At 44.5% G+C, this 24,553-nt stretch overlaps 1 protein-coding gene across 2 annotated transcripts in view; it reads right to left on the bottom strand.

Annotated features, from left to right (window-relative positions):
* Positions 1-24,553, bottom strand: part of PTPRG (protein tyrosine phosphatase receptor type G) — a 727,870-nt gene that overhangs the window by 395,240 nt on the left and 308,077 nt on the right. For both annotated transcript variants that reach the window (XM_077451904.1, XM_077451902.1), the window contains exons 3-4: positions 24,216-24,395; positions 14,068-14,216 (exon numbers count right to left, since the gene is read on the bottom strand). In XM_077451904.1, the coding sequence (XP_077308030.1) occupies positions 14,068-14,216; positions 24,216-24,395 (329 nt within the window). The remainder of the gene's footprint in view (positions 1-14,067; positions 14,217-24,215; positions 24,396-24,553) is intronic.

The raw sequence follows: 24,553 nt of genomic DNA, 5'->3' as shown, positions 1-24,553 counted from the left end.
ATTCACACGTCCCACAATGAATGGCAACCAACCTCCTCTGCATGTGTTGCTGGGCTATTCTTTATGATTGGATACCCAAGGCACTGTACAGTAGAGTACACCACGTGACACACCACATGGCACCATAATGCACACACCACAAAAAGTCATGCGTGCCTTATTAATCTGTTGCGGTGTGTTGGTAGCCCACCCATAGTCATAGTTGTCAGCCAACTCATATGTGCACAAGTTGACATTTCTCAGCGATTTATTTTTATTTTTTTAAACTGGCCCCATTTTCATCTCACTTGTCTGAGCTCTAGGTGGAGAACGGCTTTGACCATGCTTATTGAGTAGAGCTGCAACTGTCCCGTGACTTCAGTAATGGAAAACTCTGCAGGAAGCCTTGAGTGACTGGCAGCAGACATTTTTTTTTTTCAAATTCAGAACACTTCTTCTATTTTCTCTCCAGATCTCCATGTGAATTTCCAGCAATGCATGTTACAGTATATTTAATGAAGTATTTTCCTGTCTGTCTGTCTCCAACAATTTAACCTAGAAAGCAGTGATTTTACCTACGTAATCCAAGCCACAGATAACTCTTAAAAATGAATAATTCAGCCAACAAAAGGCACTGATGTCATTACAGATACAAATGTTAGCTCAATTACAATCATCAGATGTTCCTGTGCTGTATTGTTATCTGGTGACAGTTACAAATATGGTTATACGTGCTGTCAATCACACGCCGAACAATCCTAAAATGGCTTGGCATTGTCTCGTAATGATTCTTTATCCACTTACAGCTGGGTGAGTGCGTAGTCAGATTCTTCACAGCAATCAAGACGCACTATGCTAGTCCCTTAAGCACACATTCTGGGTCTAAAAAAGAACATAATTAGTTGCATTGTGACTCTGCTCCCACCAGGCGGTTCAGGGAGATCATTCCATAGCCATAAATGACTGAACGGGCTGCACTACATGTAGCCCTGGGAAGAAAATACCTAACTGTTCAAAAGTGCTGTCTAATGGGGTAATTTAATCCGAAGCGCTAACAACGAAGTCAAATTATTCACTGTCCACAATCTCTAGAATGACAAATCCTATTTATCATTTAATTCCAGTATTTATAATGCCCTGTACACACGACCAGTTTTCCTGTCAGAATAAACTCTGAAGGTTTTTCAGACGGAATTCCGCTGAAATGGTCTTGCGTACACACGATCACACCAAATTCCGACCGTCAAGAACACGACGACGGGACTAGAAAAAGGAAGTTCAATAGCCAGTAGCCAATAGCTCCGTCTCGTACTTGCTTGCAAGCATATGTTGTTTTTGGTCCGTCGGAACAGCATACAGACGAACGGTTTTCCCGATAGGAATTGGTTCCGCCGGAAATATTTAGAGCATGTTCTCTTTCTAGGTCCGTCAGAATTTTCGACGTAAAAAGTCCAATGGGGCATACACATGATCGGAATATACGATGAAAAGCTCCCGTCTGACTTTTTCGGGTTGGACATTCTGCTCGTGTGTACGGGGCATAAAACGTCACTAGGTTAGTACTTTACAGGGTGCAAAGAACCATTCATATTAACCACCTAAGGACCGGGCCTATTTTTCAGACTCGGTGTTTACAAGTTAAAATCTTTTATTTTTTTTTTGCTAGAATATGACTTCAAATCCCCAAACATTATCTATATTTATTTTCAGACACCCTCGAGAATAAAATGGCGGTTGTTGCAATAATTTATGTCACACCGTATTTGTGCAGCGGTCTTTCAAGCACACTTTAAAAAAAAAAAATACACTTTTTTTAAAATAAAAAATAAGACAACAATAAAGTCAGCACATTTTTTTTTTTAAATTGCGAAAGATAATATTATGCCAAGTAAATTGATACCCAACATGTCACACTTCAAAACTGCTCCCGCTCGTGGAATGGCGACAAGCTTTTACCCTTAAAAATCTCCATTGGCGACATTTAAAAAATTCTACAGGTTACCAGTTTTGAGTTGCAGAGGTCCAGGGCTAGAATTATTTCTGCGGCTCTAACAATCGCGGCGATACCTCACATGTGTGGTGTGAACACCGTTTTAAAAAGCGGGCGTGACTTACATATGCGTTCACTTCTGCGTGCGAGCTTGGCGGGACGGTGCGCTTTCATTTTTTCTGGTTTATTTTACTTTTCTTTTTGACATTGTCCTTTTAAAAAAAAAAAATGTTTGGGTCATTTTTATTTCTATTACAAGGAACCTAAAAATCCCTTGTAATAGAAAAAAAAAGCATAACAGGACCTCTTAAAATGTGAGATCTGGGGTCAAAAACACCTCAGATCTCATATTTACACTAAAATGCAATAAAAAAATGCTATGGAGCCGAGCGGGGGCCATCTTTCCCTCACTTGGCATTCAGGCAGTGAGGGGAGAGGAACCGATCCGCCGCTGTGACCACTTTCATCCGAAAGAGGACAGCCAGACATTTTTCAAAATACCGGGGTTATGGCAGCTAGCTGCGTGACTTGTGTAAACCGGCACTTAGACCCAAAAGCAAACATGTATTATGTTGCAGATATGACGGCTGCATTCAATTTATTTTTTAGGCTTTATTTTTTCTATTTTCATCTGATGATCCAGCCAGCCAGTTTTTTTTTAAAAGCACAAGCTTTTTTTTTACAGAGATGAGACAAACCATTTAACACTGGAAGGGGTGCTTACAATGGTCAGCTTTTATTTATGTAAAACTTTATCACACAAGGGGAAAAAAAAACTTTTTTTGTACTGTCTTTTAACATATTAGCTGGAGTTTGGCTTCAAATTGTTAGTGTATTAGATCTGCTAGTAGAGCAAACACTCCCCTCTCATCCCCCCCTAGACTGACAATGCTGCTGTCCAAAGGTGCCCCCTACCCCCTGTGCCCCTTCATCTATAGTGGGGGCACTAATACATGTTACTGACCAAGTCACCAGGTTAGGAAAAATGGAATTACGTACCGGTAATGTCCTTTTCCAGGAGTCTTTCAGGACAGCCACCTTAGAGAGACACCGGCTCCTCCCCTCTGAGGAAACACCGCCTTCATTTTCATGATTTAAGCCTCCTCCTCCCTTCGTTCCTCAGTTCTTCCAGAGTACCTCCGGCCAAACTGGGGAGACACAAGAACACGTCAAACAAATAAACTTTTTAAGTCTTACCTGACGGCCTCATGTAATGAGTTCCCGATGATCTGCAAACAATTTGGGTGGGAACCGGTGCTGTCCTGAAAGACTCCTGGAAAAGGACATTACCGGTACGTAATTCCATTTTTCCCCAATCGTCTTTCAGGACAGCCACCTTAGAGAGGATAAGCGAGTACATTACCTTAGGGTGGGACCACTGCCTGCAGTACTATACGGCCAAAGGCTTGTTCTTTGGCTGACAGAAGATCCAGTCTATAATGTTTCACAACCGTAGAAACACTGGACTACGTTGCAGCACTACAGATCTGTGCAGGAGATGCCCCAGCCCACTCTGCCTGAGAAGTTGCCACTGCCCCGGCTGAGTGTGCTCTAACCCCAACTGGAGGACCTAACCTCCCTGTCACGTACGCCTGTCCAATGGCTAACTTAACCATCTAGCTATCGTACGTTTAGAGGCTTTGGAACCCTTCCTAGCCCCAGAAAACAACACAAAAAATGAATCAGATTTCTTGAACTGACCTTGTGCAATCCAAATAATGAAGAACACATCTTTTAGCATCTTAATCTGTGAAACATGTGTTCCTGTTCTCCTACTGGATTCGAACAGAAAGTAGGTAGCACAATCTCCTGTATTCTTATGGAAACTAGAGGCTACCTTAGGTAAAAAAGGTGCCCTAATAGAAAGGGCTTAGAGTCACTTACTCTCCCTGCTGTAGTGATTGCCACCAAAAATACAGTTTTGGGAGTGATCAATCTTAACGAGCAAGGTTCTAACGGCTCAAAAGGTTCCCTTGTGAGAACCTGTAAAACTAAAGCAAGATCCCGACTGGGAAGGGGGCGACCAAAGGCTTGGTCTTCACCTACTTAAGGCTCTGAAGAACCTTACTATCCCAAGGTCTGACATTAGAAGTCTATTCAGAAACACGCTTGAAACGGATACCTGACTCTCCAATGTTTCGGGGCTAACCTTTTATCTGCCCCTGACTGCCGGACCTCTAGAACGGCCCCCGAGCTGTGCCCCTTGAAGGAGTTCTCTGAGCACCAGCTATTGAACCGCCTCTATACCCTCAAAAAAATGGTCTGAGCTTCCATTTACCTGCCATTCAAAAGAGTGGCTACTAACAGTCTGAGACCCCTTTGCCATTCGGAACTTCCTCAGTAGCCAAGCTGCAAGGTTCCACCTGGGGGCAGCAGATTGGACACTGGGAAAAAACCCAGGGGAGTTCCACCGACAGGCCCTTAAGAATGGAGACCCACGGCCTCCTGGGCCAATGTGGTGCGATTAGAAAGAGTCACCAGAACTTCCTCAACTCTGCAGGAATCAAGACGGGAATCAGGACGGGAAGGGGGAAAGCATAGCACCTAGAGAAATCCTAAGTCTGTGCTTAGTGCGTCTGCTTCCGACATCCCATCTCCCCTGCTCATAGAACAGGAGATGGCTTCTTTCGCGTTTTCCCTTGGGGCAAAAGAAGTCTATCGAGGGCATCCCCCTCCCCCGGGTGATCATTTCGAAAACGTCCTGTTTGAGAACCTGGTTGCTCTCTCCCCGCGTTCTCCTGCTGAGGCATCTAATACCTGAATTTGCTCTCCTTTCCACCGGATCACTGGAAGAACAGGAATTTAACATTTGGCCCATCTGAGGGTGGCTTTTCGCTAAGGCCCTTAAGGCTCTGCTCCAGAAGCCCCCGTTTTATTGACGTAAGCCACTGCCAAGGGATTGTCTCCATGACTGCTACCTAATGTTCCCAGAGCACTCTCTACGGGGTCCTGAGAACCAGATCTACTGCTCTCAACTCCCTCCAATTTTGAGGGTCTCTTTGACTCCCTCCTTCTTGGATATTGGCCAAATCCACTCTAGGCCTTGTGACAAACATGCTCCCCTATCCCACCAAAGGGACTTTAAAATACAGGCTATGTAGTATTATCTCAATGCTCTAAGTCGGTTACTCACTGCTACCTTGCCAGCACGGGACTGTCAGCTGTGACCTTTGCCATTCGGTGATCAGTCATGAGCTACCGTGCTAAAGCTAGCAACAGAGACCCTCGTGATTTGACACAGGGTGGACTAGAACTCAGACATACGCAATCCAACCGCAGACTGCGCCTTTGGGAGACGGCGCGCATTGTCACACGCCACCGCTCCTGGCTTCTTTACCTGAGTTAGAACCGAAAACAAAGAGTCCTAAGGCCCTCTACTGTGGCCCCAAACCTTCAAGATGAATAGCTTGCAGACGACAGTAACGTAACCCCGTCCACTGAACAGCTAGGAGCGTGGATGTCAGTAAGCTCAACCTGACCCTCTTTACTCAGGAAGGTGACCCCCTTGGGAAGAAGTTTAAGATGAGTTTCCGTAGGTTCAGAGGCCAACCCAGGCTCCCTAATAGGTCCCTTATAAGCTGTGGATCCCCGTTCAACTGCGCCAGAGAAGGGACAAACAGGAGAAGATCGTTAAGATACACGATCACAGAGACTACCCTGAGACGCAGGAAGGACAGGACCTCTACCATCGCAGGAAGGTGACCCCCCTTTGGTGAAGATACTAGGGAGAAGGGGATAGCCCAAAGGGGAGTGCTTTAAACTGAAGGTGTAGCACCCCTACCGAGGTTATCCCTGCCAGCATGAGGAAACGCTGGTGGCTTTCTGCGTTGGAAATATGCAGGTATGCATCCTTTACTATCGATGCCCTGAAACAGTTTTGGTGGAAGAGGTGCCCTCACCCCGTGATTAAAACCAACCAAAAACTTCTGTAGGTGACCAAGACACCCAGACGATTCAGGCTCAGGATGAGCCTGAACTTTTCCACAGGCTTGCGAACCCCAAATGAGAGAATAGAAGCCTTGCCTATTTAATCTGCTGGGACCTTTATTACCACTTCCTATTCCTCTAACTCCTGCAGAGGAAAGAAAGGCACCTTTTGTCAGCTCAGTGACAAGGAGTCTCAAAGGGGGAAGCTCTGAAAATTCCACACGGTAACCTCTTTTGATGATCCCCAACACAAACTGATTGGAGGTGATCATCTCCCACTGGGGGAAGAAGGACCCTTTTTAACTGCTCCCCCTATTTTTTTCTTAAGGGGAAAGGCCTCTTTCTTATAAGCCATGCGATAGCACTGCTTCAAGACCTGGCCCAAACAGCAGGTCTCCTCTAAAGAGGGATTCCACCGAGCTTTGATTTGGACGCCCTGTCCCTCTGCCATGTCTACAGCCTTAAGGCCCTCCAGGCTGAGTTGGTCAGAGCCGAGGACCTTGCATACCATCGAATGAATTAAGCCGAAGCATCCGCAGAGTATGCCAATGCCTAAAGCAGCACGGGAAAAGGAGGATAGAAAAGACTCCTCTGCCGTCATTGCTTCATCTGGATAAGCCAATACTTTGTACTACGAGCCACCACTGTGGCTGCTATGGTAGGCTTAGAGATTTCCTTATGGTAAAACCCAGGCATCTTCAAACCATAGGGTCTAAAAGTGCCCCCATGTCCCCAAGGACAGGTCAGTATGCCTGGACATCTGAGAAAAGGCCGCATCTAACCCGGGGGATTTTATTCCAGATGAGAGCCTCCTCTTCCGCCCAAGGAAACCTTTGCTTTAATGCACCAGAAAAGAAAAGTTTTCCTTCGGGATCCTGTCATCCTTGATGGCATCAATCAAGACGTCATGACCCGGGAACACCCGCTCCCCCTAGGCCCTAGTACATCTGATCGTGGGGTGACAGTGCCTCCTAAGTGATTTGGACAGCTCTCAAGAGCCTTTCCATCTCATCCAGGGGAAGTTTATACCGTGAGGTTCTTTTGGGTTCCCCATCCAAGTCCTCACCCTCAGTCTCCCTTTGGGAGTCTGAGACGGCACTGTCCACTTCTTCCTCAACTTCCCTCTGGAACCCTCTGGATTCTCCCTAACCTGTGGGAGGAACAACCATTGGGTTAGGTGGAACACTCTGCTGTGCTGGTGAAAAGAGTGCTCTGGAGCTGAGGGCATTGAAACCTTTACAGAAGCCGCCAGATCTGCACCCTGTTCTGCTGCCTGCTCTCTAATGGCACCCAAACAGAGCTACGGACTGAGCTATCCAGGCCTTTAAAACACTCCTTACAAAGTGCCTTGAACCAGGAATTCCCCAAAGAGGCTCTACATGAAGGACACTTCCTCCAAGAGCCAAGGGGGGACCTGCTTAAGTCTTTCTGAGATGCCTGAAGCAAAAGAGAGAGAGCAGCATAAACTTTAAAAAGAAAAGAAAAGAAACACCAGCACTACTTAAGAGAACCACCGGGAGTGCCCCCTCCTAAGATCAATCTCCACCTGGATCCCAGATGCACTGCCCTTCCCCCCGACCACCTAGGGGGAAAACACACCAGTGGAGCTACTGGTTATAAGGTAAGGGAACCCCTCTCCAGGGCTATTACCTTTGAGTGGCTGGTGCTGTTATCTCCAGGAGTTCTTGAAGCCTCTGCTTCGGACATTCTCCCGTTGAGGAAGCGTGGTACGAACGTGCCTCCAACAGCTACCTGTGCAGACTGTAGAAAGAGAGGCTGCACCAGCCGAACGCTAGGTTCCCCTTCACGTGCCGCGTCCGGAACCGGAAGACGCGGATTGAACGAAGGGGTCCGCCCCCACCGGAACTGACGTCGCCCGCCTACCGGTCCGGCTTCCAGCTCCCAGCCGGCTGCATACACAGGGGGGCCCTGGACGCCTTCGTTCAGTACCCCACTGGGCGAAACGCAGGGATGAACCTCTCCAAAGACTTCCTGCTTTCCCCAAGCGAAGATTGGAGTGCGTGTAAAGGTCAGTCGAGTATTCAGCTTCCCCAGCCGACTGGACTGTTTGTTCCGTTGAAACACCCACGGGTGAACGAACAGACGACCCCATAAACTTCCTGCTTCCCCAAGCGAAGTTTAGGGTATATGGACAGTACGAACACTTCAGCTCCCCGCTGATAGGACTGTCCCGGACCGACCGATAAATGGTCGGATAGCCGAACGAGGCCGGGGCTCCGCTCGGATAGCTTTCAGATTCACCAACCGAATTCAGCCTTCAGGTTCCTTGGCGATGTCTCCCCGCCGGAGGAAACACCATAACTGAGGAACGAAGGGAGGAGGAGGCTTAAATCATGAAAATGAAGGCGGTGTTTCCTCAGAGGGGAGGAGCCGGTGTCTCTCTAAGGTGGCTGTCCTGAAAGACGATTGGGGAAAAAGGCTTAAGGAAAAAAAAAATTGAATGCAGCCACCACATCTAATGATTGGTAAATTGCAATATATGACATTTTGGGTTTTGAGTTTAATACCACTTTATGGCTCGGTTCACGCATATGCGAATTGGATGCATTTTTGCCTTCAATGATGCTGCAGTTCACATGTGCAGGGCAGCTGCAGTGGGGGTTTTAAAAAGGGTTCTGTGCGACTTTGGGTCCGGTTCAGGTGTGTGATTTCAGGTAAAAACGTGCAGCCAAATCGCACCTGAACCGATAAACAGAACTGCTGTACTAAAACTGTGGCTGCATGTGTGTGAACCCAACCTAAAGGATAAGTTCACCTTTGGGAACATGTTACATGTTGCATCAGTTTTTAGGTTGGAACATGTAACATGTTTCCACTTCTGCAGCCTCTCCCTGATCCCCCTTCTAACTGACAGCAGGCCTTCACCCCCACACCCGCTGCCACAAAGTTCTGTGATTAAATGATCTACAAGTAGCCAGACACTTTGAGGCTGACGACTTGTAGTTCTCAGTGAACTACTGGGCCGCTGGTAAGCGCTCTAGGTAGTCCACTGATTCTTGCCGTCATTCAGTAACTGGCTGCCTGTATGAGGTACGAGCTGACAGCTTACACAGACAGTCTGCAGGGGTCTGAGATTGCACCTGTGATCTGCTTTTTGCAGGTGCAATGCTTTACAGGCTTCTATAAAGAAATAAATGTACATTTGTTTTTCTTACCTGCAAAAAATGTGCATTTATTGTTTTTGTTTTTTTTTGGTTTTGTTTTTATAAAGGTGAAATTATCCTTTAATCTCAATACTCTGAAGCTCATAGTCTCATGTCCCTACATTCTTTTATTCATTGGGGGCTATTCGGGAGAAAGCGGATTAAGCAACAGCATGTTTTTACACTGTGGGAGAAAACTGGGAGAAAACATTTTACTGCTACAGGGCAACAGCTGTGCGCCAGATCAAGTGTATTAAATAAATATATATATACATGTATATATATATATATATATATATATATATATATATATATATATATATATATATATATATATATATATATATATATATACACACACATATATATATATATACACATACATACACACACACACACGTGAATCCCGCACTTCTGCCCGCAGGGAGTGTGAAATTGATCTGCGGGTGCTGGGCACTCTATGTCCTCCCCCATCCGCCTATCCTCGGTAAACAACACAAAACGGGGATCTGCCTGCGTACACAAGCAGATCACTATTCTAACGGGGGGGGGGGGGGGGGAGATGGATTCCGTGTACCTGGGTACCAGGGACTAAAACCCATCTCTTCCCCTAGCAAAAGCAGCACACATAGAAAACACAAACACTGGCTAGGCACACATTCAACCCTTTGATCGCCCGAGATGTCTAACCCCTTCCCAGTCAGTGTCAGTCATTTTTTTTAGCACTGATCACTGTATTAGTGTCACTGGTTCCCGCAAAATGTGTCAGAGTCCAACTGTCTGCCGCAATATTGCAGTCCTGCTATAAGTCACAGATCACCACCATTACTAGTATAAAAATAAATAAAAATGGCAGTATATGTCCCCTAGTTTGTAGACGTGATAACGTCTGCGCAAACCAATCAATATACGCTTGTTTGTTGTTTTTTTTGTGTTTTTTTTTTTTAAACAAAGTCATGTAGCAGAATTCATATTGGTCTAAATTTATGTAGAGATTTTTTTTTTTTTTTTTGGCTTTGTTTTATAGCAGAAAGTAAAAAATATTGCTTTCTTTTTTTCAAAATTGTCTGTCTTTTGTTTATTGCGCAAAAAAAAAAAACAGAGGTGATAAAATGCCAACAAAAGAAAGCTCTAGTTTTGGGGGGAAAAAAATACAAATTTTATTTGGGTACAGCGTTGCATCACCGTGCAATTGTCAGGTAAATTAATGTAGTGGCCGGGTCACGAAAGGGGTAAATCTTCCGGTGGTCAGGTGGTTAAACAGTGTGTGTTAGTATCACTATAATAGTATGACTTCATAAATTATTATTGCACTTAATGCAAAAAGTTGAAAAAAAATTCTAAAGATACATGTTATTTTTGGAAACAAGAACCTCTGGTAAGAAGAGCAATGAGACTATGCGATTCTCGAAGTCCATCTTTTACCTGTAATTCGCTTTTATAAGATGTTCCATGATAATAAGGACAGACTTAGTAACATAATTGCATGAACAGCGGACAGATGTCCGGCAATAACAAGCAACTAGAGACCATCAAACTCTACACACATCTCACGTGCTGCTGCCGCATTTAACACTGTAGCAGCTATTTTGTGAAAATTCAGGGGCTGGATTTTGGCGAGTCAGCGATCTTTTTCCTTTTGTCTTTCCCCCTGAGGTTGTGATTTGGAACAAATGGACAGTCATAACCCTGGTACACATCTGGATCCCTAATTAAATTCATGGCACATTTACTTTAAGTGATGTAAGTACGGAGCCAAAACCTGGAAGGACAAGGAGAAAGACCCAAGTGAAGAGGGATGATCTCTAGGAGTAAAATGCACGCCGGCTTTGAGAAAACAGAAAAAGCAATTTATCAAAGCTAAAAAACGTGTAGAGTAGGGTTGGATAAATAGCAAGAGCAGGGGCAGCTGGTGCTAAATATTTTTTTGGGGGGGAAGTTAAACTAATACCTTACACCCCCTGGACTGATGGGAAGGCAGAAATTACTGCAAGCATCCCCCACCCCCACCCCCACTCGAGGGATGATTGGTGGACAGTAAGGCAGTGATCACCGTAAGCACACCAATGACCCTTTCCCCGGGCGTTGGACAAGGCAGCGGCGTTCTTCTCCGGGCTGAACAGGAAGTGTGTCCCGAGTCACGATTAGCCAGTGTCCTAAGACTCCCTGGGCCAATAGGGTCTCAGGAGCTACTTCCTGATTGGCCAGGGGGAGAATCAGAAAGACAACAGCAAATATTATTTTGCTATTGCCACACAAGTGGATGGGCTCGGGGCGCAGTGCACTGCGTTCCAAGCCAATAAGAGCCTTAGGCTCTAATCATGTGCCTCAAAAAACAAACAAAAAAAAAAAGCATTGGAATGCATGCATCCGGCGACCTGCATGTAGATTAGGGGCCGTGCGCATGGATTAGGAGGGCAACGCCCCTGCGCCTCGTATGGGACAGGCCGTCACTAGCCAAACGGCAAGTAGGCAGACAGCAAAGGTAGGCTTGAATTGTAAGTCCGTTAACTTGCTGCAGATTTTCACTGGCAAGCACTTGAAGTTCTAGTTGACACTTTTCCAATTTGTAGCAAATTTGCATGGCAAGTCTCTAGCAAGAGCAAAGTTGCAGTGGTGAGTCTACAGCATGAAAGTTCAGCCATAGTGACCCCTATGGTGGGATGACTATTGCACAACATAACTAAATCAGAACTTGCAGCATGTTGGCAAAAAAATGAATGTTGACTGGAGTAATGCAATACAAACTTGCTGCAATTATGCAACAAACTTGTGAAGTACGGCAAGTCTAGCAATAGCTTAGCAAGTCATTTTCAGGCTGGGTTCACACTTGTGTGAACACCCATGCCATCCGATTCCAGGAGAGGAACCCCCCCCCCCCCCCCCCCACAAAAAAAAAGAAAAAAAAAAAAGGGTCCTGAATCATTTTGGTCCGAATGCGATGAGAATTCAGCCATACAAACTGTATGGCTGAATTTGCATCACACAGACATTACATGTTATTTGAACAGTAACGCGGTGTGAATGACATGTGATGTCTGTGTTCGCACCACTGTGAACCCAGCCTCAAACTTACAGCACAATTGCTTGCTATCTGGGTAACCAAAAACAACTTACAGACAGTGCCCTTTACAAAAAGCATTGCCAGAGTTAAACTCTCTTAAAGTGCTAAATGCCTTTAGTGATTTATGAGCCTTTAAAGAGGAAGTAAACCCTGATGAGTTTACTTCCTCTTTCATTCCCTGCAAAGGCAAAGCATAATGGACTACTATGCATCGCATGGTAGTCCATTATGTGTCACTTACCTGACACAGGAGCCAGCGATGTCACCGATGTCCCCTGTAGTCTGGCGCATCCATCTTCTCGGTGGGTCTCGCTGCTCCGCCGCTGTCATTCGGCGAAGCCGCGATGACGTCACTCCCACACATGCGCACGCGCTGTAGACAGCGAGCGGTGCCCGTCTTTCGGCAAATATCTCCTAAACCGTGCAGGTTTAGGAGATATTTCTTGGACCTACAGGTAAGCCTTAACCTAGGCTTACCTGTAGGTCAAAGTGTGTTGAAAGGGTTTACAACCACTTTAACCTGGAATAAGCATGCAACAAGTAAAGTCAGAACTTCTTATTTTGCATACTTAATCCTGATTAGTGAAGAACTCAAGCCACTGGATCTGCAAGGCTGTCAAGGGCAGTCTGTGCATGCTCAGTGGTTAAAGCCCTGCTTAAGATCTCACCCCCATCCCTTGATGTACCCCCTGCACACATAAAAATTTAAATAAAATAAAAAACATAATTTTTCCAGGTTTGGTTTAGTAAAAATCATGATGAGTGGTCATGCTCCAGTGGTGGACAGGTCCTAAATGCTGTAAAGAGTGGTTCCATATGGCACCACTCTCTGCATCTATTACATGCAAGTCTGGAGTGGCATGATATTGCACTTCTGGGGACAGGTCCGTGATCCAGAAAGTCCAAAGCCAATAAGGGTGGCTAGTTCTCCTTCCCTCCACTTACCTTTTTCGGGCAAAGCTTTAAAGTGGTTTTAAACTATCCCCCACAACTTTGTCCCATGTAAATCATCATAAAAAATAATAATGAACACTGCTTGTAGATATCTCATTGCTTGGTATTGTTGTAATCCTTTTTGTTCTTTAGAATGAGGTCACTGAGCATGCCCATATCTCCCTTGATTTAAGGCACACTATGTGTGCTTGTCTGTCGTCTATTATCAGGACTTCCTACGGCACAACACTGAAATCCCACAAGACTGCATAATCACTCAGAGCTTCCTACTACACCCCATGTGACCTCACATGCAGTGTAAACCTAGGCATCGGACAGCATTACTGCAGTCTTATCAGCTGAAACTGATAAGACTGACATAGGAAAACATGAGATAATGGGCACAAGTAAATACTATGAAATAAAACAACTCAGCTATGAGCAGGGAAGCAGGGTTGCCCTAGAAATGTTGCATTGAGGAGGCTTGGTTAACAGTACAGGAAGTACTCAATGTAAGGGCGGAAATACACTCTACTGGGGACTCAGAAAACAAAACTTAAGATGGTGTTGCCTTACCCCTGGAAACAAGTTTTTTAAAGATTCTTTAATATGCGATTTGGGCTGGATTACAGTGGCTATAGTTTGATAATTACTTATTATAATGGACTAAATGAAAAGAAGCTTCAGAGTGGGAGAGTTTACTTCCTCTTTAACAGTATATCACCTCTTTTAATGAACCTGTTGAACTTGTACAGGGCAAGCACCAAAACCCTTTAAAATCAAGGCTGAATAACAAGGGTTCCAGTCACAATACTGCTATGGGGCCTACTGACATTATGATAGACCTGTGAAAGCAGCGTTGCCTTTTGTTCCCCCACATATAAAAGATGGAATGTTTGATTTCAACCCAAATCATTATAGTTAAAATGATCCTTTAAATCAAACAGGAAAAGCTTCTCAAGCTGTGTGAGCTGTCATTTGGTGACATGCCGGTGTGTGTCCCCTCTCACCTCAACGGGAAATCTTCTGCCATTGATGCTGTGTTCAGAGCCTGCCGATGCATTACTATGACCCCAGTGGAATTCTACTTTCTCTGCCTTAAACCTGCCCGGCAGCCCAGCACCGCTGATGAAATAATCATCTTTCAGCAGAATAGCAACTGTGCAAGAGAAAGAGAAAAAAAAAAAACACAAAATGTCAGCAATGAGCCAAACTGCACAAAACAATTTGTTCTATCTGCACAAGACAAGCACAACTTTTTATCACACACTCACAGTGAGATTAAATTTTTATGTCTAAATGCAAGGAAAACCCTTAAAGGACTAAGCACCATTTAAATGTGGTCACATAACACAATCTCACTTGCACGCAGATCAAGCATAGACCTTCTTTTCTGTGCTTCAGTATCACTCAACCCACTTCCTGTGAGTCTGGGTGCCACGGCTCCACCCTCATCCTGTTGCTTTGAACTGGACTGATGCTATAGTGATTACATTACAAGTAACTTTTAAAAGAAAAAGTATAGTGTATTATTCAGTGAGCATACTAAGATAACAGTCACCCAGGGAGTGCATTGTTTTCGGTCAGTCATTTGACTTGCATTGGGAGAACATGCAGAAACACAACCTTTGTGCAGAACTGCGAAGCAAAAAGTAGAGCCTGCATACACAGAGAACAAATATGGTTACCCCCATGTACATACTTAAATGGAGAAGTTGGGCAAAGGCTCTTGTGGCCCTACTTCTCCTGTGGGTCACTCCTGTGGCCCATAATCAGCCAACAGGCTAAAGTCCGCTGTTGGCTGATTTTACTTAGCTCAGTGGTCATCGACCCTGTCCTCGGGGCCCACTAACGGGTCAGGTTTTATGCATTACCTTGGGGGAGATGCAGAATAGAATACTGCAGTCACTGAGCAGCAAATGATATCACCTGTGATGTATTTCAGTTATCTTGAAAACCTGGCCTGTTAATGGGCCCCGAGGACAGGGTTGATGACCACTGACTTAGCTGATCCAGGCTGAGTGAATTTAATGTCGTGATCCACCCAGATGCCTGACTGGCAGCTGGCTCAGCCTATCAGTACACTACTGAGAGCCTGAGCCAGCTCCTTCTGCTCCTACCACAGCCCAGTGCTCCAGTGAACATTGAAGGTACAGAGCAGAGAGCCGGTGACTGCCAGTGTGAGAACTGAGGGATCAATGTTATTTGATTGCTCAGTTCTCGGGCTCAGGGGTGGTGGAAAACAAAAACAATGGGAATGGGTATGTCCTATAGAATAGGCTCGTCACCTTTTTCAGTCCTTCAAACCTCCAGATCAGACTTACATTGTGAAAAGAAGCAGTAAAGCACAACCATTGCACAGCACTGTAACGATAGAAGCAGAACCTGTGTATATATTGAGCCAGTATGGCTGCCCTCATGCACATAAATATTACACAGCCAACACATGTTAAGATTTACATCAAGGTACCATTGTTGATTTCTTATGAAATTGCTTGTTGCCTGCCATTATGCTGGCCCACTGGCTTACATAATGTTTGAACTTAAACCAGTATGCAGGATCAGGAAACAGACAAAAAATAAACTCGGCGATCGTTTGAGGAGAGACCCTGGAGGTGTACACAGATCAAATAAATGTGATTAAAAGACTCTCTCTATAGAAGGGACAAAGTCCATAGCAACAGTCTCTAAAAATAAGAGGGAGAGGAATCCATGTACCAGCACTAAGGGCAGCCATTGTAAAGAGCTTTTCCTTTGTTGCAGGATCAGGAAAGTCAGAGTAATAAACCATCATCTGAGAGGGGCTCAAGTTATTTAAAAGGTTAATCATGACAGCCGGACAACTAGTATTTTTTAACAGAGGTCAGTAATAGTGACCTTCTTGGCAAGTTTATTTCAAGGCTAAGTTCACCTTTTTTTTTTTCTACATTCGAGCTCGTGTATGTACCAATATACCATTATGTACCTCTGTTGCAGAAAAATAAAAGCTTTCTTTGATTTTTAGAACAAGGCATTACCTTGGCCACTGGTGTGTTCATGACTACCGGAGATGTAGATTCAGGATGTAAAAACCAGTAAGACACAGAAAGCAGTTCACCAGCTGGCCTCTTTAGCACACACACCATGCACCCATCAACTATGTTTGCATGGCATTCCTCCAGGCGTGCATTTGCCTGGCTTGTCAATGTAGACCGCCACAGCTTCTATGTTTGCACAGCATCTCCAGCATCTCTCCAGACAGACCCTGGACGCATTCTAAACAAATGACTGGATGAATAATAGGCTGTACTGTAACTCCTAAAACTGTCTATAGAGATGCTGACACGCCCAAGAGGGCCATGAGCCATTCATCTGTTGACTCTCACATAAGGTTCTGTACTGCAGTCCAGACAACAGGGTGGTTCTGGCCACCAGGTGAGGCAATGGTACTTGAGTAAATGCCATTGCCTTGTCTGGAGGCCAGAACCACCCTGAGTCATGCCCCAGCAAACATTTATAGGACTGGGACAGGCAAGAGAGGCTGTTGAGCTGAGGAAGAGGAAGGTCCCTCGAAACGCATCTTGTGACCTTCGACTCCAGGTGGACATTACCATCCATCGGCCATTGACACTGGAAACGAGGAAGCCGCGGCACTACACATGCTTACTGGACTGTCAGAGCCATTTCTACATTAACAGCCAGGGGCACAAAGATCTGGAATTTGTGCCTGTAGCATCTCATCATGGATATCTATGGATTGATATCCAGCTGCACTCTTTAAGGACTGTGCCTCCACCACAGGCTTACACTCTCCTGTGGACTCCCATATACAAAGTGTGTTTTTTATACTTTTGTGAGTATTCATTTTTAACTTTTCTTCGTAAATAAACTTTCTTAGAACTTACTACCTCAGAGTGGTCGCACTGTCTGCCTCCCTTCCCCTATTTTAAGAGAGGCTGTGGAGGCTGAGGGTCCAATAGATCCAAAGCAGGCAGTCAATGGCACTAGCTTATGAACAAGCAAGAACCCAGGTATGGGTTACCGTGTCTCCAGTACAGTTTAGTCTGATGTTTCAATAGTTTAAATGACTAGATTATCCTCCATTGATCATAATTTGTCACTCCCTTCTTCTGTTTAGTATTTTGTCTGTAAGGAATACTGAAAAAATGAAAATTTTCTATGTTAGACCATTCTTTTTGGCTCACTGATATCAGCCTGTAGTTCTACATTCATCAGAAAAGTGGTTTTGGATTCCTTTTTTTATAAACTTGTGACTGTTACAAGGATATATTGCACAAAGGCCCTTTGCTACTGATTGAGGTAGAGACATGGAAGAATTCATGATCAAGCAGAAAGAAATTTAGATTTTTTTTGGAGATCCAAGTATAATATTTGTACTCTTTTGAACTAGGTACAGGCAGTCCCCGAAATACGAACACAATAAGGACTGTAGGTTTGTTCGTAAGTGGAATTTGTGTGCAAGTTGGAACACTGCTTGCAAGTGTAACTTCCACCTGTCCAGGGATGCGGGATGTTCCGGCTTCCGCCTGTGTAGGCATGTGGGATGTTCTGGGAGCTTCTGGGGCTCTTCTGGTCATGCAGTACATGTAGTACTGCAGTGTGGGATGTGGCAAGATAGCTGCTCAGAGGTATCCAGGACCAGCATGCAGCACAAGCGGCTGGTATTGAGGCCGTTCGTTAGTAGGAGTCGTTCGTAACTCAGGGACTGTCTGTACTGAAGTGCTTAATGGCTGTATTGATCTCATTCATTTTCTTTTTCTCAGTGGCTGGAGTGTAAGGTATCGCTATATCCGAGGATGGAGTGCAGAGATGGATTTTGATCAATAGTGCAGAGATGGAAGGACATGCATCTCTGGATGAATGTGTTCACTTTCAGTGGATCAATGATATTTTTATATCATTTTGAATTAAGTTTTAGGACTCAGACAAGCTTCACACAGGGCTTGTTTGTAAGACTAACTAAATACCAGACTGCGGCTTTGTGTTGATATGGAACTTCAAGTTGAACTGCGCTCAAAAAGTTATGCATCACTCTTTCGCTCCCTCATACTCAGCTTATAACAGAGCTACAGGTTTTTGGGGGGAGGAGTGGGGGTAAGTACCTTTTTTTTATCTGTACCCGCTCCAACTTACTAAATTCTTGCCTAGGCAAGAATGACGCTCTCCCCACCCATAGCCGCCTGGAACATGTCACCCATCCCAGGAGGTTGCAGGACCAGTCTTCCTGCACCGTGCAATCTCACACACATGCAGTAGACAGCCAGATGTGACTAATATTAGCAAGTCACAGCTGGCTCCCAAATCCAAGATGGTGGCAATAGGGACTTGCAGTAATGAGAAAATTGGCTGCAGGAAAGCAGTGGAATCTTACAGTGTTTGTAGCTGCTGATTTAATTTTGAAAACTACGTGGTGAAGTTCCTCTTTATTAAACGTTGTATTAAATTAGTAAAATGATCCGTTTTGCACAAATAAGTGCTATTCAGATCACCAAAACTTTATATGGTTCAAAGTGTGAGGTATATAGATCTGGCAAGTCCTGTATATCTCCAAAATGTGCGTCTACTCACATCACCCAATTTGCTTGGAAATTCCTTAATACCCTTTGTTATCAGTAATTTGCTGTGTCCTCTCCATGCAGTGCTCCGTAATCTCAGAGAAGATTAACAGCCACACCCCTCAGCACAATTGACCTTGTGTCAGAACATTTCTTTTGCCGAGTGATAACAGACAGTGCTGGGTATTGGACTTCACTGTCACACTCTGACATCCTGCAAAACTGCTGTCCCGGGAAAGTGAAGGTAAGACTATGAAAAAAATGGAAGATTCCCCATATACCCCCTACTTTCTTTCATTAATCATCCAAACTTCTACCCTGCTTTTAGTGACCCAATCTCATTCCACATATGGACTTCAGCTGATTTAAGTCGTATAAATTATCTCATCACCAACAGTAACCTGAAAACATTCCTTGCTTTACAAGAGCAAGCCTAACTCCCACCCAGGGAGTGTTTTAGGTACCTCCAAATTGCCCACTTTATTCAACCAATTATATGAACTCATTCTTCTCTAGATAGCTTATCCCTTTATGAAGGAATATGCAACTCCGATCCACATGCCCCTGGAATTATCCCTCGCCTATATAGTCACCTTACCTCCTCAGTGACCACCATCCAGTATACCATCATATGCAGCATAGTGGTCCAAAGACCTGCATATGAAAGATTGGGATGACATATGGTCCACAACTAAATCATCCTCTCAAAACATTATAGCACTCGAAACAAAATTGCAATGTCCTAATGAGGTGGTATCTGGTCCCAGTAAGGCTCTCTAAATTTTTGCCTGGCCATCCCTGTGTGTTTCCGAGGTTGTGGCCAGGTAGGCACACACACACACACACACACACACACACATCTACTGGATGTGCCCAGTTGTACAGCAATTTGGAACAGCAATCTTCGCCATTGCTTCAACTTTGCTCAAGGTCCCTTTGAACCCTGATCTGTCCCTTCTGTTGCTGAACCATGTTACCTTAGACCAGTGATGGCGAACCTTGGCACCCCAGATGTTTTGGAACTACATTTCCCATGATTCCCAACTACACTGCAGAGTGCATGACCATCATGGGAAATGTAGTTCCAAAACATCTGGGGTGCCAAGGTTTGCCATCACTGTCTTAGACTGTACTAGAGCTCAGCTTCGTCTCCTTATGCAGCTCATGATTGCAGCTAAACAATAGCTAGAGCCTGGGAACTATATGTCCTGGAGGTTAAAAACAGAATCACTCAAGCCATGATCCATGGTAAAATCGAGGCCACTATTCAAGATAGAATCACCCAACACCTTAAAATTTGGTAACCTTGGATGGAACAATTTCTACCTCCAGATTTCAACAAATCCCTCTTAGAGCCTTAATTTCCCCGATTCCCTCCCCACAATATAAGCAACGTGCCTGTATGGCACTCTTGACCTCTCCTCTTCTCGCAGCTCTTTCCCCTCTTTCTTCCTTTTTTTTTTTTCTACCTACGTCCCCCTTTCCCTTACTATCCTGAACACCATTGATAGTGTGTTGTATTGATACGTCTCCTCCTCCCCCTTTTTCTTTTCTGTGTTTCCCTACCCCCCCCCTTTTTTTGGTTGTTTACACCTACTTTATGTTTACCAAATGTTATTTCTCCTCCACACTATTTTTTTTTACTTTAGAGTGTACAAAGTTAAAGTCCATTCAAAACTCTGCACTGCAGCACCATTTTTCTGCATCCATCACTCTTAGGCCAGGCTTCAGCCTATATAAGAGCAGTAGGGATGAGCTCAGGCGTGTTTGCATGGTCCACATGCTGAGCCCACCAGGAAGTCAGCGAAGCGCTGCGCTAATCACAGGCAGTGAGACATTGCCCCGATGTGCGGCTGCAGAGATCTGGCAATGTCTCACTGCCTATGATTAGAGCAGCGCTGCGCCGACTTCCTGGCGGGCACAGCACGTGGACCATGTGAACACGCCTGAGCTCATCCCTAAAGAGCAGTCTGAACAGCAAGCTTTGTTAAAGCTTTTAAAGTACCATTTCGTTCCCATTTGTAAATGTTAAACACAGATCCTAATAGGGGTGCTGATTGTCACTTTAAGCAAGCTGCTAGCAGGCTTTAGCACTTCTTAAAGCTTATTGAAAGGCTGCTAGCAGCTTGCTTAAGGTGGCAGTCAATGCTCCAATTCAAATCTGTGTTCAAAATTTACAAACTGGAGCTGAATGGTACTCTAGAAGCTTCAAAGCTTACTGAAAGCTCTGCATATGTTTTGTGCCGAAAATGCCTGTTTAAACCCTTTCAATGCCGTGACGTGTGGACCCCAACATTGGTGAGCAAAGGAGTTAAAGGGACAATCTTCACTTCTATTGTAACACGGAGAACACCCAAATTAAAGGTGTAGTAAAATATTTTCATGGTTTACAGAGACGTGGCAAGATCTGTTGCATATCACATAACTTAAGATGCACAATGGGGATTTAATTGCATCATATAAATACTTGATCAGCTGTGAGTGATTAATCGTACCCGCCGAGGTCATCTTACTTGTTTTAAGATAAATAATTAAAGCGATCTCTGGAAAGATTTACCGTTTGAAATGTTCAGGCTAATAGTTTTACTGGGTTTTGCCTTCACGCTGAACCTACAAGGTGTATCAAAGCCCTTGAGTGATCCACACATCATCCCAGGCCATTGTTTATAAGTAGTACCCCCCGGCTGTATTACATATTTAATAGAAGCCATAAAATCAGAGCAAATACATTATCTAGTTAAGCTGAATAACAAATCAATTACGTTAGTATACACTAATGCATACTTTAATACATGCTTGCTTCTGTCGTAAAAGGATGACATCTCCAGTGTGCTCACTGTTCATACTTAATAGATTTACCAGCTTTCAGTAAAACTTTATCCAAATCTGAGGAAACGCTTCAACTAGAGTTAGAAACTGTCAGGTTTTGATTGTTGTCTGTGACCCTGTTCAGGAGATTTCGGTTAAGTTCACATTTGTGAGATGCAGGAATGCATGCAAAATTGCGTGTGTTCCCAAAGGGCACAGAAAAAGTGCGTGTGTCTTTTGCAGGCGCACAACAGTGCCATTAATTCTTAATGGCGCACCCAACACACCTTGGTATCATGTGCGCAAAATTGTGCATCCAACACACTAAGGTTGCGCTCAGGAGTGTTTGGGCACGTGTCAAATCCAACAGCCAATCATAGGTATTGGACTAATTTCGCATCCCATTGCAAGGTAAAGTGCCAGTGTCCTTGTCACTGTTACTAGAACAGGGACAGAAGGGGAAATGCTCCAGTGATAAGTGTCAGGGGTTGTTCCCACTTACTCTGGCGCGATTTCTTCTTTCTTGTGCTAACCTAAAAAGAAAAGTATGGTATTTTATTTACATTGTTTTCAAGAATTACACTTACCTAGCTGGATGTTGCAGCTGTCCCCGCCGGCTTTAACACTGCCGATTGCTCTGTTCTCAGAGATCCCCATCAGTCACCAGCTTTGCTCTGCCCCCTCCCCCGCTCACTGGAGCGTTGGGCTGTGTAGGGTGTGGGAGCGGCCGGCTCAGGCTCCCATCAGCTCGCCGAGAGGCTGAGAGCTAGGTGCCGGTCTAGGCATGTGGGCAGATCCCGACCATATGGTCCCGATCTGCCCAAACCTGGACCGGCTTTGTGAATTAAGCCTGCTGTCGGCTGAAAACGGGTCACAGAAGTGCTGAACAAACTGCACTCCTGTGATCCACAGGAGAAGTACAGCCATATGCACTTCTTTAAGATAACAAGTGAAGGGAATCTCCCCAATAGGGATACAGACAGGAAAACAAAAACGGACAAAGATTCTGGATGGACTTCTACTTTAATGTGACCCTGTCAGCATAAACTACATTCTGAAGGAAGGTCCCAGCATTAGAAAAGTTCTTATACTCACCTCTCTTGTACCCTGTAGCCATAACCTTAAGTGCAGCAACACTTCTGGGAGGCTCAAATGCCTAGGCATGTCCCCCATTGCCTGCTGTGGTTCCGTCCCCTAACTTATATGCCACTATTGGTAAAAGCAGCAATGTAGGGCGGTCTGCGGATGGAGCCACAGCATGGGGTGGGGGGGGGGGGGGCAGGGCAGGCCTAGGCTCTTGTCACATTGCTATTTGCTTTATAACCCCAGAGCAGCATTTTCTTGAAGACATTTAAGGTAGAACTAAAGACAAAACTTGTTTATTCATTTTGGAATGAGTAAGAGAGGTTTATAACCCTTCAGGTTGCTTTTTTTTTGCCCATCTATGTCCCATTAGGCAGATTTCCCTTCATATCCTGTCCCATAGCCACAACAGAAAGCGAGAGGAAATCCCTCCAAATTAAGGTAATCTCTGGTTGTCAACATATCTTACAGTGGGGACACTAGTTATCCCTTCTATTCCTGTTTAGGTGACAAAATTTGATATCTTCTTTCATTTTCAAGATCAGTGATAATAGGAAAAAGGACAAATATAGAGAGGATTAATCTCCCTAATGGGGTCACAGACAGCAAAAAAAAAACCTGATAGGTGTTCTAATCCATCTCCACTCTAACCAGAACTAAATTCTTGGCTATTCTTTTACGTATTTTCGAAGGTTCTTCAAACCTAGCCAAAAAAAATAGAAAAATGCTCTGGCGACTATATTCACCGATCTTGTTTGCTGTTCCCCGCAGACTCACGGATCCAGAGGGTGGCGCCACATCTCTTCCAGGCTGAAGAACATCCAGCCCTATTCAACGCACTTCATTTGAGCCCAGGGTGTCAAGCCTTACCCCTTGCCATGGACTCACAGAAGAATGCTGCCATTTCATGGCACTGCTCCCTACAGCATTTATTATCCTCCCACAGGCAGAGGAAGAAAAGGGCTTCTGATGTCACTGGAGCTGACTGAAAAGACATGCAAAAGAGTATATAATGTCGTGTTTTTTTTGGTCATGGGTGTCGGGGGTTCTCCAATGGGGGTAGGGCGTGTTGGACTAGGCAAGAATAAGGTTTTAGAAACAATGGTCCCATGTATAGTTTGTAGTTCTGTATTTAAATGGGGAAACCATACTTGCTCGATGCATGGTACAGGTTTTGCTTCTTGCTTCCCAGCATTAACACAATGGTTGTGCTTTTCTGCTCCTTCTTTTGATGCAAGTCAGAGTTGGCTAAATCATTAAAAACCAATGCACTCCCTGTGTGGCCGATATTTTATCTCAACCGTTAAGAGACACAGACTAATTGCATTGAGCTACTGAGAGTTCCCATCAGTAGCGTATCTTCAAATTTAATACAACAAAAATATGGAAGCAAAAGCTTGCAAAATGTGTCCATCTTACCAGAAATGACTTCACAGTGAACAATGCAATGACTTGAAGTATGCTCTTACTGAAAACACACTATACTTTTATTTTATTGCATTTTCTAGCCACAGCCTTTTATTAAAAAATAATAATAATATATTACACTGTAGTCTCTCTATAGATGTATTCTAGTTAATGAAGGTAGCAACATAGAGGATGCAGTGATAAAGACGGAAAGGGCACTAATGGAGCATTCTGCTGAGAGTCGTATACATGCACACCATCTCTCAATCAGTCATTACAAACATTACAAGAATCTGTTAATTCACCTGTTTTCCCCGTGTTCTTCATCCAGGTCTTGTTAGAAGACTCATTCTCGAATCCCTCAAGGGTCAACTCCCGGTACTCATCCTTCATGCTGGCTGTGTAATCCACAATATCTATAGGGGACTGGTGGACACCTCCACAATCTTGGCTGGCTATCACCCAGTTCTCTGGTCCGTATACCCCTGTAATTGAAAAAGAGAGGCACTTTAGAATGTCTGGAAACTTTAATTTGGAATGCATAGACAATGTATATAGTGTGTCTACAAATTCCTATAGCAACAAGCGAAGATAGACCTTAACCACTGATTATCGTGGATCTGCAAGAGTACACAAACGAGAT

This window comes from Lithobates pipiens, unplaced genomic scaffold, assembly GCF_037356315.1.
Source record: "Lithobates pipiens isolate NorthernLeopardFrog02 unplaced genomic scaffold, aLitPip1_a1.2 Scaffold_23, whole genome shotgun sequence".
Classification (NCBI taxonomy): domain Eukaryota; kingdom Metazoa; phylum Chordata; class Amphibia; order Anura; family Ranidae; genus Lithobates; species Lithobates pipiens.
The sequence above is the reverse complement of the archived record's forward strand: the minus strand, read 5'-3'. Positions and strand labels throughout refer to the sequence as shown.